This window comes from Petromyzon marinus, chromosome 6, assembly GCF_048934315.1.
Source record: "Petromyzon marinus isolate PM22_M1 ecotype Great Lakes invasive population chromosome 6, UKy_Petmar_22M1.pri1.0, whole genome shotgun sequence".
In the NCBI taxonomy this organism is placed as follows: domain Eukaryota; kingdom Metazoa; phylum Chordata; class Hyperoartia; order Petromyzontiformes; family Petromyzontidae; genus Petromyzon; species Petromyzon marinus.
The window spans coordinates 14,173,685-14,197,119 of NC_133672.1; the positions used below are offsets into that span (position 1 = coordinate 14,173,685).

The following is a 23,435-nucleotide window of genomic DNA, read 5'->3' on the forward strand; positions in this document are numbered from 1 at the left end:
GTACAAAAAAGCTCGATTGCGTCACTCCAACGGAAAGGGAGCCGCGGGGGGTGGTGATGGTGGTGTTCGGAGGTGACGTCAATTGTCGAGACGCAATAACGTGACGTCGATTGTCGACAGTCGCTGGAAACGGAGTCACGCGTTGCGGAAGTTTTAAAATTTGGCGCCAAATCTCGCGGCGGAGGGCCTTGCGATTCGTTTAAAGTGTACAGTCTAACGTTTTACATATATACGTTCTGCCAAGTTCGTAGGTCATTGTTAAAGCGCGTAGTTTGTAAATGTGAGGGAAATATATTGGTGCCGCGTTGAACAGCAATGACTGTTTATCTTCTCGAGCAACGTTAGCTCAATGGGGAGTTCCCTCGTTCCCTGATGCTGCTCCTCATTGTCCTACAACTCCGTCATGAAGAGGAAATCCTGGTCATGTCCGAACAAACTTCGAGCCTCTTCTCGCCGGCATTTGTCTCGCGACTTAGCCTGGCGTAACAACCTCGCCTCCCTTACCTCCCCGACCCATCGCCATTCATCCGAATGTGCGTGCGAGTCGCACCATCAAGTATGTATGTACAGTATGCTGAACTTCTTTCGCACCGTACGTAAAGCCGCCCGCGCTCATCCGAGGTGAGGTGAGGTGCGGTGCGCCGGGGTGTAGGGGGGGTAGGTTTAGAGGCGAGTTCGCGTTGTGTTTGTGAGCGCTTCGCAGTCGAGACCATGGAGGAGCTGATCATCAACCCGCGCGTGCAGGCGGCGCTCAAGAGAGGTAGGACGACGCAGTCGCTTCAACGCGAACCGGTTTATTGTTTATTTAAAACCGCGCCACATTACACAAACGCGCCACGTTCGCGAGGGGACCACAACAACAGCAGCCTCCGCGGTTCGCCAACGAGACGTCACCGCCGCTTCGTGCGCCAGGCTAGGTGCACCTGGGGAGGCCGCGTGAAGTTTGGAAGGTTCGCTGCCGACCAGAGGTCACGGTGACCCAGGCGCTGCGGGTTCACTGACTTGGGACGGTATCGCAACGACAAGCCGACGGTCGCCACCGAGCTTGCGGCGACGTGAACGCGGCGCTTCGTGCCAGGCTAAGTGCACTTTGAGGCCGCGTGAAGTGTGTCGCAAGGCCCGCTGGCGGGAGGCCACAGAACACTTTTTTACCACACATCATTTCCACACGAACAACAACCGCCATTCGCCACTAAGTGGTGGTGACATCACCACGACGCTTGTGCCAGGCCATGTGCACCTTGAGGCCACGTGAAGTGTCGAACGCCCGCTGGCAGGGGGTCACGGGGCAGACCCAGCAGGTGCCACGGGTCGACTGACTGAGATGAGTGGCTGATGCACCACCTGTGCCCCCTACTGTGCCAACCTGCTGTGCTTTAGCCACCCGGCGCTCCGCTCGTTGTGAGCGTCGCTCCTCCGCCCTCCGTTGTTGTTGGAGGGCGACTGCCTCCAACTGCCCAGTAGCGTCCTTCACGAGCCTCCTCCACAGAGGCCGATCTTGACACCGCTGGTACCAGTCATCGGCAAGTCCACTCAGCTCCACGTCCTCCTGTACCACATCACTCCATCTCTTCTCTAGCCCGTGCCGCGCCCGTTTAGCCCCCTCGATCTAGCCGAACAAAAGCTGTTTCGGCATGCGGTGGCTGGGCATGCGGGCTACATGACCCAGCCATCGCAGCCTTGCCTGCCGGAGGAGCTCACCGATGGGACCTTGCCCAAGATCTTACTACCACACGCATGGCAGTACTATATACACAAACACACCACACGCGTACCCCGTACTACGTTACACATGACTATCACTGCACATACACAGCAATATACAGAACCAAGATAACCATTGTTCGCTGCCCCCACATTAGTACTGATTTTATGGACTTCTGACCGCGATTTGGGCTTTGGGGCTCAACAGTTGAGCACTTTGTTCGCACTCGGCTGAGTTGTGTGATTTGTTTTTATTAAATTTAAAAAGCCACAAGTTTTAACGAGACAGCCGAGTGAGACGCCGAGAGCACTGAGGTTGTGTCTGGGTTTTAATTCGTCCTCATGCCCACTCGGGGCGGGGTTTTTTTCTTCCGGAGGACACTACTTCGTCACGACAAAAAATAATCTGGCACTGAAATGATTGTTGACTAAACACTTGAAGTCGGGACCCTCCCCAGAATGAGAACTGTAACTCATGCGAGACTTTTCTGGATAAAGGACTGTGACTAAGGACTCTACAGTATTGCACCTCGTAAAGTACCCTCATCTTCAAAGTGATTTTTTAAAACACAGCTAACGTTACGAGATTGAGTCATCGTGTAACTTAAAACAGTGCAAGTACATTATCATGGCATAATAACTACCCTCAAACGAGTTCATCTCAGTGGGTTCTTAACTGCCTAATTAAACGACATTCTACAATTTATTGCTGTTTAAACGTGTTGCGTAATCTGTTTTGGCCACAAACGGTGTAAGATTGTGCTCCTTCGCCGTTTACTTTCCCGTGGCTGAAATCTTACTTGCACGACAGTCATTGATTTGCCAATGAGTGGAAGGAAGTCTGATATTAATTTGCCTGGGGCAGCCTGTTTTGTATATGTCATTGTGTGCGATCCTAAATGGGGGCTGCAGTGGAATCTATAATAGAGTAGTGTATTTTCACGTAAAAGTGACTAACCAACACAAAGCAATAAATACCTTTATCACAAATCCTTTTACAAACAGCTTCGACTGGTTCTCACACGTGTGTATGACAACATGCTGCAATGCCATTAAGAAGTTGGCAAGACTCGCACTTTTTGATCATTTGTGCGCTGCTGTTTTGGCCCATGTGCCTTAGTTGTTTGTGGTAAAATCCCAAATCCCCATCGTCTGTGGGAACGTATGGGCCCTGAGGTGGCATCGGGAGAGATGCCAAAGGACTCAGAGGTGTCTGGGAGTCCGAGCCAGCCCATTACACAGAGATGGCATTAGACCCCGAGTGGATTATGGGAGAATGGTAAAACACCATAATCCATTCAAATGTGTCGTGTGGCAGAGATAAGTACATTGGTGAATGTTACTTTTTGTGCGGGAAGATTAATAATGGTTTTTAGAAACAATGTACCACATTAAAAAAAAACTTTCTGAACGGAAGCGTGTGGGTGGTGTTCTGTATGAGGTCGGCTGGAGAGAGTCCCTCCGAGCCCACAAGCTGCAGAAACACGGCTTCTCTTTCCAAAAATCCTGGCTCCAATTCCCACTGGGCTCCCAGCGAGTTGTGTTCCTTTTGAACAGGTTTTAACAGGAACCCAGCATGAATTTGGAAAAAAGAAAGGAAGTAAATAAAAAAATAAAATTTCCGTGGGTGTCGCTTAGCAGCAAGATCCCAGTTGATCGTGATTACGTTACAAAAGTAACTCAATTGCAAGATGCTTGCAGGTTACACATTGAGTGCCTGTTGTGCAATTGTTGTCTGTCCAGCGCACATCTACACGTTGAAAGAGGTCATCTGTCTTTCTGGACCTGACCTGGAGCGCATGACGAAGTTGTCCAGTACGGACGTGAAACACCTGCACCATGCTGTTGCTACTGCACTCTTTAACCGCCCTGCGGTCACAGGTAATGAACAAACCTGTTTGTAAAATAAGTGCAACTGAATGGGAGTCGTTTAGCCTTTTGCTCCCATGCTGTAAAAAAGTAGAATCATTACCAAACCATTTTCAGAGGCTTCAGAGAAAATTAATGGACCTTTTATATACTTATGCTGCATAATATTTGAAAAATATAAAATGTGTTATCTTTATAGCTCCTTCCCAATTCTTTGTAGTCACACTTCATTGACCATAACTGCTCTCGACAAAAAAAACTAATTTAGCACTTGCCTCCACAGTACAACTTGAAAATACAATACAATTGTGTTTTATACGTTTTAAAATACAATATTCTCACAGTGATTTTTGACGAAGGATAGCAGCTCCCAAAATGGATCATGTGAAAAATGTTACGTTAAAAAATATTGCACAGCATTACATAGTCTTAACTAAAAAATCAACATGAAATAGGGATGAGATTCGTTCATGGTGGTGGTGGAGAATCGATGGCATTCAATTCTCAGATTCTGTCTTTTGGACACCACATGCGTGCTCTTGTCCAATTTCACCGACAGCTTTGCAGATGTGGCGAGGAGAGTGCCCGGGGCAGGGGGTCCGTCTGAGCCTGGGCTGCCCCGTGCTGGACGCCTTTCTCCAAGGAGGCTTCCCGGTGCCCGGCGTAAGCGAGCTGGTCGGGGAAAGTGCCACGGGCAAGACGCAGATCTGCATGCAGCTCAGCCTGACCGTGCAGTACCCGCGCGAGTACGGGGGACTTGGAGCAGGTGCCGCATTCAAATTGGGCTCCGGGGTCTGGGGACGGGTGGCATCTTAAGCCCGGTTCACACACAGCGAATATTACAGACCGATAACGGAGGGACTGTCGCCAAGAGAAGAGCTGTCACATCGCGTTGTTATCTTTATAAATGTAACCTTATGTGCTTTTGCAATTTATTGAGTGACACAAGAACAGCTTTTTTGTGTTTAGTTTGTTATCCTTCAGTTTAACACGTAGGCTTTCGCGACCAATATTATTCATAATAAAGGTTTTTGGGTTAGATCGCGTTATTTATGAATGTGTCGTAACCCTCCACACCGGACACGGCCAATCAGCAAAAAAAGTGTCATGTTGACAAAAGACAATTAGTTAACTACTTTAGCCCACCGATGTGTTGAAGAGTGAATCCACAAAATTTACAGTTTGAATACGATGTTTCGCTGGTAATTACATCCAGCATCATCGGGCAATTCGCCAGAATGGTAAAGCCCTCACTTGCTCTCGGTCTTAAATAGAGCAGCAGGGTTACATCATCATTTAACTCATTTCAGGTGCAGTGATTTGAGGTGGAGGGGGGTATTGTAATTATATAATCGATTGGTAATCAGTCAATGGTTATGATTAGTAATGAGTTGTAGATTAGTAATTAGTTGTAATGTGTGTTATTGTGATTATATGCTACATTAGTAATCCGTTAATTAATGTGTTTCCCCTATAAGGAATTGTAATATGTATTATTTAATAATACGCTTCCAAGCCGCGCTAAGCCTATAGCTATCAGAACGATTAAAGTTATTTCTATTTCTCTCTTGTTATCCTTCCCCCGCACCTCCGATTAGCACGGTTGGCTACAATCGGGGCGAAAGAAGTTCAACATGCATACATACGAAGCCCAATCGGAGACAATTATATTGTGTCCGATTCAATGCGCCAGCCCTGGTCATGCGCTTATTCTATCAGAGTTGTTTCACTGGAAGTTATATCATGTCAATGTCTGCTCACCCATTGTTTCTCCGTGCTTCGGATGACATTCAGAATTAATCACTTGTTTGAGCGGGTAACACTTTGGTCCAGAATAGATCCATGTCAGTCGGTGTTGCTGTATAAAAAATCACTTCTCACGTAACCTCCCCTGCCCCCACATAATACATTCTTCACTGATTAACAAAAATTTGCCATTAACATGTAAACTACATATCAATACTTGACCACGTGTATTGTGTATGTTCATTTGATTGGAATTAGTGCTTAAATGTTAGCATTATTTCAAATTCACTAAGGTGTAGTTCATAATAAAAAAATTGAGAGATAGCAGAAAACAGTGTGTGTTCATTTCAGATGTGGGAGGAAATATGTAAAATGTTCACTTCGAAATTTGCACGTCGATGTAATCTGAGCAATTCCAAACGCTAATTATAACTATATTTGACGGACCATACTGACTGATATTTGTGAAATTATGTGGCGCCTAAATTAAACCTCGTCTCTTAAACTACTTAATTTTCATTGTTTCGTTACCACCAAGGTAAACTTATATTGTCTCGTGTCTAAATTTGGCCTTATGCTTCCTTTTCTCCACCTTCATTTTGTATAAGAGCCTTAACCATCCGACTCGGTGTGAGATTCGCGCGTATTGATGCCGTGTTACTGCTCTTGTTATATTTTCACTGCAACTGAGCTAAGTTTTTTTCTGGCAAACTTCCCCCCCCCACCCCCATATATAAACCGAGGCTGATTTGTTCTGTCACAGGGGCTGTGTACGTGTGCACCGAAGATGCATTTCCCAATAAGCGCCTCTGCCAAATGATCCAAGCTCAGGCCAAAATGAGAGAGGACGTTCCGCCAGATGTTCTTGCAAAGATCTCCTTCGGGGAGAACATTTACATTGAGCACGCAGCAGATGTTGTGAGTAGAGGGCAACCACAACCTCCTCAGAATGGAAACTGACACGGACAAATTTGGAACAATAAACATGAAACCAAAGCATTCATCTAAATGTGCTTTAAAAATTAAATGCATTTCTGAATCGAAAGTCTTATCTAATTATCTCTTATTTCTCATTTTTAAAATCTGCCATGGTGGGGTTGCGGAAGGCCTCCTTGTACACTTGCATCACCCGCCGCCTGCCGGTGCTGCTGTCCCGTGGTGTCGTGCGGCTGATCGTCGTGGACTCGATCGCGGCGTTGTTCCGCTCCGAGTTCTCCGTGCATGAGGCCGTGGCCCGGGCGCAGCAGCTGCGAAAATTCGGTGCTCAGTTGCACGAGTTGAGCAACACGTACTCTGCGCCCGTCATCTGTGTCAACCAGGTCAGCTGCCGTTATGTCATGACACAACAACACAACACTCCCAAGTGCAATCTTCCGGGTTGGGAAATAATTTTCTTCTCTTAAGCTATCGCTATGTAATACTGTGGACATCTTCAGCTCCTGAAGAAGACCTGAGAAGTGAAAGCTTGAGTGAAGAAATATTAAATGTGACCTATCCCAGAAGACCAAACTCGGATTACAAGTCGCTCTGAAAACCTACCTGTTTTCTTTGGGAGGTGGTAAGGAGATGAAATGCAAATTATATTTAAGTATGGTAAATAAGCAGATGAAGATACTTTCTGGAGAGAGATGTTGGCAAAGGATTAAAGAAGGGTCTTTGAGCTTGAACAGGGGAAGGGTTTGGAGTGCAGACGGCCATTGGAAGGACATCAGATACTCGGGGCAGTTACAGAGCAGGATCAACCTGCCATGGTATGGAAGTTGACAGACAGCCTCGGTCACAAGTGCGAGGTTGAAGGAGGTGTGGCTGGACATAGAGTGAGGTCACAGTGCAGAGATATGTGGAGGCGAGTCCTGGAGGATTTTGAAAACCACTACCTGAATGAATGGCAGTAAACATGTGTGAATTCTGCAGGGAACATGAACTCTTTTTTTACTGCAATAATAGTAATAGATGTGTTTTTGCAGGTTACTGGAAATGTTTCTGGCCAAGACCATGGATCAGGTGCACAGAGGTGATGGAGTTTTGCCATTTATTTTACTGTCGATTGTGAATGATCTTTAACACCAAATGTGAACATCACAGTGTTATTAAAAGTCTTGACCCCATACATATATGTCAACATTGTTTGAAACATTGCTGGAAGGGTACAGCCAAGGAAAATCCTATTTGTGCTTTATTCCAAAATTAGCCCATAAGTAATAAGAGAAAAATGGTAATTATCTTGTAACAATTAGGCACCATAATAGGGCACTGCCCCCCCCCTTACCCACTAGCAATTCAATGAATTCCACAATATTGTTATTTCGTATTTTTTACCATATATGAATTGTCAAATTTGTTTGCTGATTTGTGCAGTTGTATGCATACAATTGACTTCAACGTAGAATTAGCAAATCGTTTGCATATATTTAGCCAAAAATGTTCGTAGTTCTCACATGTCTAATTTGATGAATGTATCTTGCGCACAAGAATTGATCTGAATCAATTAATCGATATGTCCCCACGTGCTTAGCAACCCCTGCTTGGCAATGCGGTGTAACCAGTTGGCTCGTGTGTGTTGCAGTAAAGTTATCCCTGCACTGGGCATCACCTGGGCCAACATGCTGCTCATGCGGATAATGGTGAGCCGGGGCCACGCAGAGGGCACAGCACCCACCGGTGCTGGCACGTGGCGAGCAGCAGACGCCCCCACGGGCACACACGCTCACAACCGAGACGTGACCCAACAGCCGGATGTCGTTCGCACCATGGAGCTCGTGTTCGCGCCACACCTCCCCCAGTCGTCTTGCCGCTATGCAGTCACCACGCACGGGGTTGTGGGTCTCGAGTAGCGCCACAGCTGTCGCTCGCCACCCACACGAGTCGTTGGATCAAAATGCACTTGAGTTAAAATGGAAGCAAATAGTTGAAACCGATAAGCTGCTCAGTGTTTTGGTCTTCGCAGCCTACAATCAAATCAACCTTAATCCAACCCATCTCAGAGCTTCAAGCTAAGCCAAGTGGAGCTTGGTTTGTACTTTAATGGGGAATACTGCCTCAAAATATCAGTTGCAGACTTAGGAAGTAAAAAAATATAAAAAAATATATTTCTGCAGAGCTTTAAATGATGTCCCCTCACATGTCTCGGTTTTATCTGGTTAAGTCCCCCTTATATTTCCTCCCACATTCCAAAAAACCCTTACATGGAATTGGTCAAACATCCCAATGCAGGACTCTCTTGAAAAAGAGTTGAGACTAGAGTAAAGAGCATTTATATTGCTGGTATTCTGTTAACATTTTTTTCAGATTAAAAAATAACATTTTTGTGCACCACGTGGTTTAATTTACATTTTTGTCAACACGTGACATGTGGAGCATCTCATAATAATGGAAAATATTTGAAGAAAATAATGTCCAGTTCCACAAATATTGGCTGGAGAACTTTGTGCTGTAGCTATATTTTTGCTCCATTATGTAAAATGTTAAGGATGGTTTAAAAAAAAAATCTATAATATAACTGGACTACATTTGTTAAATACTGTAATTATATTGTCATGTTAATATTATTTCAAGGATTCTATTGTATTCGCATAATTAAAGAAACAAAATACTGTAACTAAGTTCAGCCTTGAACGATCATTTTGGCTTGCGTTAATTGTCTTACAAGCAAACCTGATCCTCCCAATGCCTGTGTTTCCAAATATAGTTCATGTTTGAAAACTGCTATACATCACGATTATGCCACTCCTCATCATGCGTGTCAGAGTGAACAGTAAATTGCCCACATACACACTGACCGGCTTAAGCCAAAGACACCTTGCAAATTCGCAATTGAAATGTATTTACAGATTCTGATACCATCCATATGATCATTGGCAAAGCAGATAATTTTCCAATGTGTCATTTTATAATGGTCTTTGCGGGAAATATTTCATTTAATAGTCTTATAGTGGCTGGTGTTTCACTTACACGATTTCATTGTACAAATTTGGAGTAGGGTTTTTGTAAAATAATAGCATTGGATGACTAATTTAAATCTATTTCGTACCCACTAAGCAAACAATGCTGTTAAATTGTTAAATCTGATTAAATGTGTATACATAGCATTTGCAAACAGTGCCAGTTACAGAACCATATTGAACAAACAAAAGATACTTATTCTACTTATTGTAGCACATTCTTTCTATAGGTGTGACAAAGAAGAGATTGTTTGAAATGTACACATGCTGTGTTTTATTGTGTTGGCTGTATGTGACCAGAACATGAGCTCATGGGCCCTTATTCACACTACAATCAATCATTTAGCAGGTAGCTTTATTTATCTTGCTGTTTTGTCACATCAATATTATAGAACCTTATTCTTAGATTCGTTACTACCCTTTTACTGTGAACATATCAAAGCGCCTATTCAGACTGTCAGTGCCTTATAATATACCTTATAATATCATTATAAAGCACTATCAATGCGCTGTTGCCATCTCATGGTTCCATGCCACAATCTATCTCGCTTCTACACATGAACCTGTTTCTTAACTTCCATCTTTGCAGTGTCATTCGTTCACTAGTCTCTTCCATTGGCCATCATTATCGTAATGTGTCCTATCCAATACATTTCAAGGGTTATTACAATGTCTCTATTTGATCTATACACTATTTTTGTCTCGGTGTAATCCATAGCACAGTAGAGAAAATATCACAAGTGCACTTCGGCGGTGATGGGGGGGATAAGCGTATTAAATTACTACATTCACCCATGCAGTGTGAACGTTTTGGGCTGTATGTCGTATATTAATAGCTTCATAGCCCTAACCCCTGGCCTCCACGTGGGTGAATCTGTTAAGTGTAGTAATGACACGGTAATGTATTGTGTATGCTGTGTGCTAACACTGCAGAGAATTGTACCTCCAAGACAAATAATCGTCCCACGTTTTATAGTGCAACTTAGAAGTTTTAAGCTTAAGATTAGGCATACATTTTCATGATAATGTTATGGTTTGTTTAAACCCCCTTGGTGAACTTTAAATTCCTTCTTGTAACTTCAAAATTAAATAATGTAATTATACACTCATGCATCATTGGCAAGCAGTATTTTACTGGAAAGCTCGTGGAGAAAAATATCACGCAATGCCCGGGCGGTGGCAGCTTGAGCTGGGAATGTTTTGAACAGTTTAAGACAGGCCTGTGATGTGATGTGGGGGGGACCTGCCAAAAGGGCTGGAATTTTAATCTAAAACATTGTTTTCGTATGCACAAATTATAAATTACAAGCAATGCTTTATAAGAAAACCTGACTCCCACCACCCATCCCAGAAGAATTCCCTCATCAAAACTCTACACCATAGAGCTTAATGTATTTCCGACCATCACCTAGCCAATGAACTGGAACACGTACACCAAGCTCTCAAGATGAATGGATATTCATACTACACAATCCGTCAAGCTATCACCCCAACAGTTGGGAAAGAAGCATCTGAGGACCCAATCAAAACCATCACCTTGCCATACATAGTAGGGGTCACCAAAAATATTTCCAAAATCATGAGCAAACAACATCCAGGTTCGATTAAACACAGTACATAAAATTTGTGATCTGATTTAATCTGTGGAGGATGTGATCCCTGACATGCAATACCCTGGCGTCTACCAACTAAGCTGTGTCTGTGTCAGTAGTTACATTGGGGAAAATAAGCGACATGTCTTGGACCATGTTCGTGAACATAAGGCAGATCTGGAACACGGTAGGACCAATACTTCAGTCGTGGCTGATCATTGTTTTAATAAGGTGGGCTCACGAATTTGATTTCTCTAAGACGAAGGTACTTTGCAAACCCACTGGCTATCAACAAACATTCGTTTATGAAGCCATCCATATATAGACAGACACAATTTCAACCGAGAAGATGGGTACAAACTGAGCAATCATTGGAAGAACGTGATTAACCAGTTTAAGTCATAACTGGCTATGATGTTCCCATCCTACCACCTTCTGATGTTAGTTGTTATTTTCGGCTCTGATTTTTTTTACATTAACACATTAAATTACTCACACTAACACAGCCACTTCGGTGCGTTCGCCGTGGAGGATGCTCGGCGATCTGACATTGGCATGCTAGTTTTTGCCTGGCGGCCCTTTGGTAGAGAACCCACCACCGCCACAGTCGCTGCCCACCACTTACATTAACATTGGCTGCTGACATTTGGCCTACGCCTATTTCAAACCTTTATAAACAGTTTGCCTTTAGAAGCTAACCCCCCTTTTCCTGATGACGACCACTTGTGTTGCGATCGAAATGTAGTTTTTTGTAATTGTTTTTTTTGGGCCTATCTACGTGACTTTACCGAAAGACCCAAAGAATATGAATAAGAAAACTTGGTTTAATATTCGCTTGCGGAGTACTGTTTGAGAATTATATTACTCTTTAGTCTGTACAAATTGAAAGACAACTATCGTCTGAAAACATAAAAATAGTATATTTACGTGAAAACATTTTCAAGGGCTGATTAAAAGCTATGTTTAGTGGCAGTTGGGGTTATCTTTCAAACCAGTATATCCTTTAATCATGTCTGAGAATCTGCTTGTGTTGCTGCTGGATATATGTTCGTGCAAACAGCTGCTGTGATGTTGGATTATTGACATTTATTTTTGGAATTTATATTCTTTGTTCTTATAAAAAAAAAACTTTTGTCTCCAGGGGGCTCTTATCCCATCATAAATGTTAAACCTACCTTTGGACGAATGTACATTAAAGCTGGAAATAGGCTGAAAAAGCACGGTTGAGAAAGCATCAGAGAGCAAATGTCATGTTACAAAAAATCATTATAAAATTGACTTTCTCTTAAGTGCAATTATAATGACTATTCAGTGTATTACACTGAATAAAATTCACCCCAGACAGTTTTAGCAAGTTATTACAATCACAAATGTAACAATATGAACGTAAGTGTTTTTGAAGTACAGAAAACACCATTTCAAAATGAGTCTGAATGTTAATTTGTACTTAATTTAAAATTGTGTTTATTTTTTTACAGCTCTGCTATAGTTTCATCATTGTCAACAGCCATGATCTGTCAATTGCTGGTTGAAGGTCTCCCCACTCTGTTGTCATCTCTCAGGGTCTTCATATGCCACAATCCGCCTCGCTCCTGCACACGAACTGATGTAATGATTCCATCTTGGCAGGGTCATCGTTTTGGGTGCATTCTCTTGGGCATGTCACCAACCTCTTTCATGGCCATCAACCCCTTCTAGGCATGATATGTCCTGCTCAAGCCCACTTTTCTGAACAAATGTCTCTAATTTGTGTATTTTGTTAATTCGTTGCATGGTTCTTATTTTAGTCTCATTATTTGTAAATGTCACTTTGCTTTGAATCACATCTGTCAATTGACTCAAAAGCCAAGTGTACGTAATTAGTACACATTGCGAAATGAAATGAATCAACGAGTAGGTCTGGGGGGTGTCCTGGCAAAAGAGAACTGAAAGACACGCAAAGCGAAGACTGGGAGAAAATTTACTGAAACGTGACGCAAACGAAAACCAAACTGGTTTGTCAAAGCAACCAAAATATTTGAGCCGAGCAAGGAACCAGATTCTTGTTGCTGGTTACTTGTGTAGTGACATAGCGCTGATTGTTGATAGACGCCGGGGTATTGCATGTCAGGGATCACATCCTCCACAGATTAAATCAGATCACAAATTTTATGTACTGTGTTTAATCGAACCTGGATCTTGTTTGCTCATGATTTTGGAAATATTTTTGGTGACCCCTACTATGTATGGCAAGGTGATGGTTTTGATTGGGTCCTCAGATGGTTCTTTCCCAACTGTTGGGGTGATAGCTTGACGGATTGTGTAGTATGAATATCCATTCGTCTTGAGAGCTTGGTGTACGTGTGTAGTGACTGTGCTTGTCACTGTATGGTGCGGGGCTTACGAAGCCACGGCGGGTAATGTGTTGTCATTATGGGCAGCCCGGGTTATGGGATGTAGTTCCTACCAGTCCTAGCGGGGCTTGGGTGAGCGCTGGTTAGCGCGGAGGCACCGTGAGCAGTGTGCGGTGCGGGATCCCGGTGAGGGAGCGTCAGCCAGCCAGGGTTACGTTGGGGCACGATACGCTGGTTGACCTGCTGACACGTGACCAGATGATATTGGAGGGGGGCCACCGGTGGACGGGGGCCGCGCGGTGGTCACGTCCAAAAGAGCTCTCGGGAACCTTTGAGAAGGAGCTCGAGAGACCTGGGAGGTGGGCGGGGCGAAGGGCGGAGCCAGCCCCAGCCCGGGGGTATATAACGAGGGCCCCGTGAGGAGCTCGAGGTCTTTCGTGTGCTGGTGTGAAGAAGATCCACGTCGGGAAGAAGAAGCCTCTAGCCACGCGGTCGGGGACCCAGCTTGTGGTCCGGACCGAGATAGCGAACCGTGTCTAGTTCTGCCATAGCGTGGTTAGATGGGCATATGAGACCCGAGTGTAGATTGTGTTTTGTTACATACCGTTGTGTAAATAAAGTGTTGCTCCTAAGATAACGTCTGCGACTCAGTTGGACTCACTACATATGTTCCAGTTCACCGGCTAGGTCGGAAATACATCGAGTTCTATGATGTAGAATTTTGATGAGGGAATTCTTCTGGGATGGATGGTGGTGTGAGTCAGGTTTTAGGTAAGGCATCTGTATGGGTGGCTTTCCTGTAGACAGAGTGGCCCATTGAGCCTTTTGGTCTCTTTTCGATTAAAACATCCAAGAATGGTAGCTTGCCATCCTTTTCCACCTTCATGGTGAATTTGATGGCTGGATGTATGGAATTGATGTGGTTGAGGAATTGGTTCAGAGCTGGTCGGCCATGTGGCCAGATGACGAACGTATCATCTACGTACCTCTTCCACAAGAATGGACGTAGAGTGGATGCCTGGATGGCGTCTGTCTCATATTTTTCCATGAAAACATTGACTACAACTACATGTAGCAGCCTACCGTTTTTAATCTCTGACATTAACATAAGCTCCTCCACCCATGTTGCTCAGGGCCCTTGTGCCCCACCCACTACATTCTGACACGTGGGCTACGCCCATTTAAACCTTTATAAACAGTTTGCCTTTCGAGGCTAACCCCTCTTTCTTCTCCACCTGATGACGACCGCTCATGTTGCGATCGAAACATCGTAGTTTTTTTTATTTTCTTTGAACCTATCCACGTAACTTTACCGAAAGACCCAAATAATATGAATTCCTGCAGTCACGAAAGCTTTAAGTCAAGATTTTGACTTGTCGCTGTCGTTGTCACCGCCTTCGCCCGGGCATTGCGCAGCCGGACAGTAGTTGACTGTCTCGGTCGACGCCGATGGTGCAACGTGCGCAGGGTCGTGTCTGGGACGGGTCGTGCGGCAGTGTGGTCGTGATGGAGAGGGGGGCCCGAGTGGTGTCGTGAACCCAACAACAATAAAAGGGGAGGACAGTGCCTCCTGCGACCACCTCGTCTCGGACTGAGTGTGTGTGTGCGATGCACGCCACCCACACAGACGACACTACACTTGCATTCCGCATATTTCTTATCCGGAAAGTGCACAAATCTGTAAACTGGTTTCACATTTAAAATAAACATTCATTCGGTTTCCGCATGTGGAAACTTTAAGAAGTGGAAAACTGGAAGCAAAAATCTAACTTTGAATCTGGAGGCAGGAAACAGTAATTTAAGTGAAGCAAATGTAAATATGTAAGTAAAAACAAGACGCAAACTTCGAGGTTGAAGCAAGAAGCAGGGTTTAAGTACCGTGCATTGAAATCTGGAAGCAAGGGGGAAAAACACCTCAGTGCTGCCCGTCAATTGGTCACATTCGCTCAATTTATTTTGATGGTGACCCTAACACAAGAGGAACACTGCAAGCCATCAGCAAAAGCTGATGGCTTTTTCGTAACGCACAATGGCCGAGTGCATTTTGTACACCTTTCCGCGAGATGTTTGAAAGTGAATGTTAGCAAGCGAGAAGCAAAGGCTGGGAGCGGGAAAAAAAAGCAAATCTGGAAGAAAAGCTTAAAAAACAGGGCGAAACTTGAGTCTCCATGGTTATTGGTCAGAGGGCAGCGGCTCCACCAATGGTGAGCGAGGACGCGGGTGTTGTCAGTGGGCTGGGTCATGGGTACACCACCTCCAGGGCGAGGTTTTTAAAAAATCCCCTAACCCCCGTCCACCTTACCCAGCCCCGCCTTTACACCTGTTTTGCATAAACTTCGCCCCTTGAGGTGTGGCCAACCACGGAGCCCCCGCCGACTTTTCCACTTTGAGCCAATGGGGGGGGGGAGGAGAGAGGCACGGGCGCGGTGGAGAGGGAGGAGGGGAAAAGAGCTCGCGCATGACGTCACTAAACCCGCCGCGCCGCTGTTTGTTTAATTATTTACGTAGTCGTTTGTGGGAGGGTGCGGAGACAGAGGGAGAGGGGGGGCGAGAGAGGAGGTGGGGGGGGGCGAGAGAGTTTTTTTTTATTTTGGTATAGCCTTGTGAGCCATTCGGCTCTTGAATCGGGTGCAACCACAACAAACAAAAAAACAAAAACACGAACAAGAAAAACATCTTAGAGTAACTGTGTGACTGAGAGGGGGGGGCAGGGCGAGAGAGGGGGTGGGGGCGGGCAGAGCGAGAGAGGGAATGGGGGGGGCAGATCGAGAGAGGGGGGCAGAGCGAGAGAGGGGGTCCGGCAGAGCGAGAAAGGGGGTGGGGGGCAGAGCGAGAGGGGGGGCAGAGCGAGTGAGGGGGAGCGGGGCAGACCGAGTGAGGGGGGGGCAGAGCGAGTGAGGGGGAGCGGGGTAGAGCGAGTGAGGGGGGGCGGGGCAGACCGAATGAGGGCGGGGCAGAGCGAGTGAGGGGGGGCGGGGCAGACCGAGTGAGGGCGGGGTAGAGCGAGTGAGGGGGGGTGGCAGAGCGAGAGGGGGGGTGGCAGAGCGAGTGAGGGGGGGGCGGGGCAGACCGAGTGAGAGGGGCGGGGCACAGCGAGCGAGCGAGTGCGCGCGCGCGCGGCCACCCTCGCAAATATCCCTCCGCCGCTGTGTGGAAGAAGGAGAGAGGTGGCAAAGGGAGGAGGAGGAGGGGGGGAGGAAGAGTCTCGGTCGGGGGTTTGGGGAGCGAGCGACTGAGCGAGCCGAAGCACGGACCGCATCGCCGCCGCTGCCGCTGCCGCCGCCAACCGAGGCGGGAAAAAAAAACCCACGCCGCGCTCGCGTTGCGTGCGCGCGCGTCGAGCTTTTTGCCGCGCACGCGCCGAGGAGGCGAATTATGCCGCGCCCGTGACCCGGTGCAATAATTCCTCCAGCGATTTAAACGGCGGACCCCACCAAGTGAACAAGTCGAAAGACCCCCCCCCCTCCTCCCCACCGCGGCGGCGGGGCGTTCGCCCCGTTGGCTTTCGTGTGTTGTTTTTGAGCGCAGTGAAAATTATTTAGAGTTTTGTGAAAGCGTGAGGGGGTGTCAAAGGGGGGGGAGTGGGGAAGTGAGTGCCGACTCCGTTGCTGTGGCGCCCGGGAGCCGCGTCCGAGTGGCCCAGCCGCGGCGGAGTGGCGCCGGGAAGAGGCGGCGGCGTCGTCGTCGTCATCACCTCTTCATCCGCTCGTCAATTTGCACCTCGTCTTTTAGTCGTCATCGTCTACTTGGTAGTTGACGGCTGAGTGCTGCTGTGCTGCTGCTGCTGGGACCCGAGGCTCTGGGCGTCCCCGACGCAACTTTGTCCGCCTTCATGGGGGTGCCGTGAGGGGCTCCCGCCAGTACAAGCGTCGTTATCAGCGTTATTCAGAGGTTTTTACTTTGGTGGTGGGGGGGGGGGTTTGTTTGTAAAACAAAAAACATTGTTTGGTCTATAATTGGCTGTGTTTTATAATTAGTTTTTACTCGAGCGATTTTGGTATTTATTTTTTCCCATTTATATTGGAGAAGAATTGTGGGTTTAAACAATGTTTTGCAACTGTACTTGCGCTGTAACTAAATAACGATATTAAAACTGAGAGTGGTTTGTATATAATAGTATAGTTTACTCTCTGCCCAATTAAACCACGTTTTTTTTTGCAAATTGAACTTTTTTTTTATCCTGTGAAATAATTGTACCTGTTTTCAGCATATTTTCTAAATCTACGTTTCTAGTTTCACTGTTAATTTAGAAGCCTTCAATTGTTAAACAATTGCACCAAGTTTGTAATCTTTTTTTTTATCCCGATCACTATCGTGACATTCTTTTACACATTTGTTCGCAAACTCTTCCTGGGGGGGGGGGGGGGGTGTGCATACAAAACAGTTAACACCCAACAGCACCAACCCACCTTAACATTGGTGCAATTGTATTTTTTTTTCAATCACCTCTTCAACATCCGCACATGTTAAATAACAACAGTATTGCTAGACGGTTAACGCACGCAAACCCCGAAGTGGCAGGCGAGTGAGGAGGCGTCTTGAGAGCCCACACCGCTGCTGGCCTAGTCACCGGTGGCAGCTCTTTCAAGAGGGCCCAACACAAACACTCAAGATGTCTGCCAGAACGCCATTACCCACCGTGAATGAACGCGACACGGAGAACGTAAGTGTTGTGTCCTCGCTGATCTTTTTTTTTTAAAACGCCACCAACACCACCACCACTGTCGTCGGCTCGCACAACCCGCGTTTGCTTGCCTCCCGTTTGTCCGAGATAGAGGCCGTCGTCGTTGCCACTGTTGGCTTGTTTCGTGCGAAGGCCGTTTTTGAGGTCGGCCCCGGCTGAACCCACTCGCCGCCTCTTATCGCTGTGCCGTACACCATGCGGCTCCTTGTATTGTTTAATGCTACGGTATGCTGCGTTATGCCATGTACACGTACTGTCGAGGTTTCAACCCGAGGCAGGTTTGCGCCTGGGTAGTTAGTTGCTGGATGAGCGACCACCGTGGCCAAACAGGTTGTTCTAGGCTGCGCGTCCACTTCGTGTGTATCCGAGGGCAGTGCATTAACAATTGTATTGTACTTCTGTGCTTCCATGTATATGGCCTCTCTGCCTTCAACCCACACAGACTAGCGTGGTGAAATATGGTCAAGTAACCCCCAACAGCCCGCACAGCGTGGCCCCGAAATGACCTCATCCAGCAGTGGATTGTCTGATATTACGTGTGCATTTATACAATGTGTACATTGTTGCGTCTGTGATTTCTGCTTCTGGATGTTGTGGGTTGGGCCCCTTGTGCAGAAACAATTGCGGTAAATGTTTAACCCAGGGGCGTAGCCTGGATTTTTCACTGGTGGATTGGGGGGTCGCAGAGCAGTTCAAGTAAGGGCCATTTAAACTGCCGATAGACACACGCGCACGTGCACTGTTACAACACCGTAAACGGGACGCTACTGTTAATGTCCCAATCGGTCGTACCCCGCGAGGTTTAGCCGAACAGTTACTCGTGGCAGACGAGATATCTACGCACAGTTACACTTGAGACTGGTCTAAAGCGTATGGTATCTAATGTACATTGATGACTGGTGGTAGTACCGGTGGGTGGGGGGAGTAGAAATGTGTCCACCACCCCTCCAAAGCTCAGCTACTAGGCTACGCCTCTGGGGGAGGCAGTGGCTCAAGTTTTTGGCTTGGTAGCATTGTTAGGACTAAAGTTTTGGGCGACGTGACCATGCTGTGTAAACCACCCTATTACACCCCCCATCCACAACACCACCGTCCGCATTGTCGTAGAAGAATAATGGTAGGATGTGCGGTAGGATGACCCAGAGGGTGCCAGAGCAAGGACGAATGGCCCCATTGAGTTGTTTGACGGGCCGGACCAAAGCAGTTCTATGGCATGGTCCTGTGTCGTAAGCCCCCCCCCCCCCCCCACTGTGAGTTGGGTACCACGCGTTAACAATTTTCATTGTGTACTGCCTCGTATTGTCTGACGAGGGCCTGCGTCACCTGTTGTGTCGAATGTGCTTCTTGTCACATTTTTGTTGGCAATAGCACGCCAATGCAATGTGTGTATTGGTCTTTGTCAAGTTGTGAATCTGACCTCGACCTTTGTCATCGTTGCGTACAACAGTGCTGCGTTGACATTTTTTAAAGGGTAAATCATTGAGGACTGCCTCCTGATGGCATAGATTGGTTTATTGTCTTGTTTGTGAAATGACATTTGTCTGCATTTCACGTATCTTGAACAAAGTGTCAATATCCAATGGTTTGCAATTGACATGTTAATGGCTTGCACACTCGTTAACACTTGAAAGCATAACATAGATTTTGTTCATAACCTGGAAACGAAAGCACTGTTTTTATTGAAATTCCGATTTGTGAAAATCAATGCCACGGGTTGCAGTTATAATAGGATGTGATTAATTATTTATGACTGAAAGCCCATATATTTTGCCATTTCTAGCATACATCAGCAGTAGATGGAGCTCCGGATACAACCGTGGTCACCAAGCCCAGCCGTAGCAGTGGAGCCCGTTGTAGAAATTCCATCACTGTGGCAGAAGTGGAGCACGCGCATATTGGAACCTACCGGCTCCTCAAAACCATCGGCAAGGGGAACTTCGCCAAGGTCAAGCTCGCGCGGCACACCCTGACCGGCCGAGAGGTAACGATGACCAAGCCAAGGGCTCTTGCTTAATCGGCGTCGCTGTCAACATATCCTTCACCTGAAATCGAGCCTGCGACCAATTATGGCTCTTAGCTTGCACAGGGGTTCTTGAGATCCGCGTTGTGTCAGATTGTGCGCGTTTCGTGCTTGTGAAGACAATAATTCGGTAGCCGGTCTAAGTCGTTTCAGGTGTGATACTGTACAAGCCAAACTTTCCCTTTTAACATTCCTGTGCATATAGGGTGTACATAGATTATATTATTATTCACAATTGTATTGGAATAAGTCAGACATACAAACATAATATATATTTTTTATTTGTGTAAGCTTCTGTTTTTTTAATGTTAACTACTGTAGAATATTATTTGATAACATAATTTAAAATTTTTAGCACAAGATGTTGCAAACGACAGCTTTTTTCAGTTTGAATCATTGCTTTTATAATGTATATCCCGTTTTTAGGTGGCAGTTAAAATTATAGACAAGACACAACTGAACCCATCAAGCTTACAAAAGGTAAGAACGAATGTAAGTGTTGGATGCTCTAAAGGTTAACATTAACTTGCTTTTGGCTTGACTGATCAAACACTTAAAGTTCATTCAGCAACGCGCTCTGAAGTTGATTACCGGTACTTCAGGGCCGAAGGGAAGGGATGGATGTAAGCTGACAAACAAGTTGGGGTCACTGGTAATTGAAATAATGGGCGCAGCTGTACCTGCACACCGGCCAGTGTAAGTGCTACATTCGTTTCATACGTATAAACTCTGTGCAGTTTTCGTACACAGTACACGTTAGTTCAGTTTTACATAGTGTTCCCAAAATACAAATCGTATCTGGATGTCATTGTGCTGGAATATGATAGAGGTTAGGAATGCACACACTTGGAGGTGTACGTAAGGTTGTGGCTTTAAATCAAACTGCAGAAGCAATTGTCAATTCTGTTTGTGTATACAGTATTCCTTGAGAATGGATCGAAAGGATTTCAGTTCAGTTGTATTCATTAAAGAAAATGTGAGGGAAGAGGATTCTCACGTACTGTTTATTGAAGGAATTCATCTGAGTGATTTGGGTGACGAGTGATTATTTAGAAGAGAAATAAGGAAACGAGCAAGACATCCGATGGGATTTGAATGTTTTATTTCTTGACATCAGCCGTGACCTTTTTTGATTGCGTAGTGGAGTTTCCATGGTGATTCAGTGTGGGCAAGACTAAAGGCATAATACAGTGGGTGTTGTGGGATGTCTCAACTCGATCCTCCAGACGTTTGGGTGTGGTGCTCATTCAGAGTTTTGTGGCATGCCGTGGCGTTTATAGCAAGCAGGATTACTGCCGATGTGGCATTCACATTATTACTGTATGCGGGTCGTTTGTCTCTGCCAGATTTTCCTAGTGCCTTTTGCATGAGCACATTCCATCATCCTTGCATGTATAATTAATTGCTGTAAAATACAAGGTGATTATGTCCACCGGGTGAAATTCTACCATCATCTTTGACCACACTTTTGATCGCCAGCCATCTGATTAAATGTTTTTTTGTTATATGAATACCGTACACCCAAAGAGTTGCATGAAGTATTGACTAAAAAAAACGTGCAGTCCACTGTCAGGGCCTTCTCGGACTTAATTTCATCCTCTCCCTATTGTACACAATGGATTAAAAAAATGTACAATGTCATACGCACAATAGAATCCTTTCCGATTAAACATTTTCTTTAAAAATGTGTTTGCAATGAGGTTGCTTCGGTCATTACGGAATGCGCTGCCTCTTGGTGAATGTTAGAGAGAAGTGTTGTCTTACTTGGACCAAACTTGTTTAGACAAAAATAGGTTTTTGGTTTTCTTTTGCAAATCGGAATGAATTTTCAATTCAGGCAAAGCGTCAATAAAAGATGCATTTCAGGGGTCTTTGGGAAAGGTTACCCCCTGCTCCTTTATTGCTGCCAAGCCGGAAAAAGTCTAGTTATGCGACATGTCTGTCCAGTGCTTGTAAATTCATATGCAAATTAAGGATGTTACAAGGAGTGCGTCTCGCCGGTCGTTTTAAGTGTCGTATATGCACGATTGTAGGACACCGTTTTTGTAAAAAAAAACATTCTACTCTGAAAATAAAAATGTTATTTTATATGCAGTATACATAGGCATAATAAATAGAAAAATCTTTGTTAATAATTAGCACTTAATTCGGATTGAATGTAAAACCTCTATGGTACATTTTAATGGATGCTTGTAAATATAAATAATCTATAAATAATCTATTTATATTTACTTTGCTGTGTTCTAATTGTCACTACAAGCATCATGTATATGTTTTTACAATTGTGATTATTTAAAGACCTTACTTTAATCGACCAAGTTCAGATATTAACTTTATTGTGAAGAAAATGTGGCGTTGGTGAAATAATTGTTATTTGTAAAAAAAAAAATACTGACATTTGCAAGATACTCTGTATTGCAGATGTGTGTATTGTGGCACTGGTATTGTAACGTGGAGCATTATTATTCCTCAACATTAATTTTAGAATCTAAGGCGTGGTCAGAGTAAATCAGATGTGTGCTTGTAAACTCTCTATGAAAAGACAATTTTTTCTGCTATAATGTTGTGGGGCAAGTGCTGTTAGCAAGCACCTATTCTGGCTGACTTCATCTCGCTAGATTTATTGTTGACGCATTGCATCGGGTGCTTATTTTGAGGCAGGTCAACCATGCAATAAAAATTAGATGGATGTACCTCAACTGTATATACACATGTATGAATTCCTTTTGGAAAGAGGACAAGTACAAATTGCAGTTGGCTAGCATTATGTGATGGCGTGTTGAACCATGCCAAGTCGAAAATTAATGCGAGAAAAGGGTTGGTGGTGTTTGATGGTATTGGGAAGAGGAGTGTGATTGCTTGAAGTGGACCACTCGCAGCACACTACACGTTTGGTTACAGCCCCATCTTCATAGTACACGTGCTTTCATAGCCTCCTATGTAATAATGTATGTGTTTTTTGTATAGTTGTAATTGGTATTTATCTTTGCTCGATTCATTAGGAGTAGCAATTGTATATCAGAAACCTTAAGTATATTCCACCCGAGGTGCTTGGCATCAGAAAATGTAATTACACGGCAAAGCAATTACCGCATGTTGTATTTTCTTCTTGTGGCTGTGATGCTGCAATGGGGGGGTGCCTTGTATGGGCATGCAGCCAGCTGTGTGTCCCACCAGGGTAGGAAAGATGCTGACGTGCATTGATAAATGCTTCCAGTATTAGAAATGCCAGTCGAGATTTAGAAACAGCTGGCGGTAATTGGAAACTGAGATCTACCTGTCGGAATTGTACCCATTGTAATAAAGCTAGTTTTACTTGTTTATAATGTAAGCCAAAAGTGCATATGTGCCACTGTATAAAATTAGCAGTAGTAAGCTTTTGCACAAATTTTGGCTTTTGCAGAAATACATAAGGTTTATTATTGAGATCCCTCGCCTCATTACAATTGTTTATTCATTTGTTATCATTCAGTTCACGTGACCTCATTAATGTTGCTAGGCAACGTCCAGTTACATGTAAGTCTATGCTTACAGAAACATGTGTTG

The 23,435-nt window shown here is 45.1% G+C and overlaps 2 protein-coding genes across 14 annotated transcripts in view; both read left to right on the top strand.

Moving 5' to 3' along the window:
* The first annotated feature begins 49 nt into the window (after positions 1 to 49).
* On the top strand, positions 50 to 13,822 carry XRCC3 (X-ray repair cross complementing 3). Of its 2 annotated transcripts, none has more exons than XM_032947799.2 (7): positions 50 to 760; positions 3,448 to 3,585; positions 4,133 to 4,339; positions 6,083 to 6,237; positions 6,426 to 6,638; positions 7,287 to 7,333; positions 7,891 to 13,822. In XM_032947799.2, exons 1-7 carry the CDS (start codon positions 712 to 714, stop codon positions 8,210 to 8,212), a joined length of 1,131 nt encoding a protein of 376 aa, XP_032803690.1. In that variant the 5' UTR covers positions 50 to 711; the 3' UTR covers positions 8,213 to 13,822. The 2 variants fall into 2 exon arrangements, with proteins under 2 accessions (XP_032803690.1, XP_032803691.1); XM_032947800.2 differs by having other exon boundaries at positions 52 to 760; positions 7,886 to 13,822.
* A 2,521-nt stretch (positions 13,823 to 16,343) lies between these two features.
* LOC116939440 (MAP/microtubule affinity-regulating kinase 3-like) overlaps positions 16,344 to 23,435 on the top strand; it is a 46,634-nt gene continuing 39,542 nt past the window's right edge. For 3 of the 12 annotated variants that reach the window (XM_032947783.2, XM_032947781.2, XM_032947784.2), the window contains exons 1-3: positions 16,344 to 17,848; positions 19,650 to 19,850; positions 20,316 to 20,381. In XM_032947783.2, the coding sequence (XP_032803674.1) occupies positions 17,798 to 17,848; positions 19,650 to 19,850; positions 20,316 to 20,381 (318 nt within the window). In that variant the 5' untranslated portion in view covers positions 16,344 to 17,797. The remainder of the gene's footprint in view (positions 17,849 to 19,649; positions 19,851 to 20,315; positions 20,382 to 23,435) is intronic. The other 9 variants (XM_032947788.2, XM_032947790.2, XM_032947789.2 and 6 more) reach the window with 7 other exon arrangements.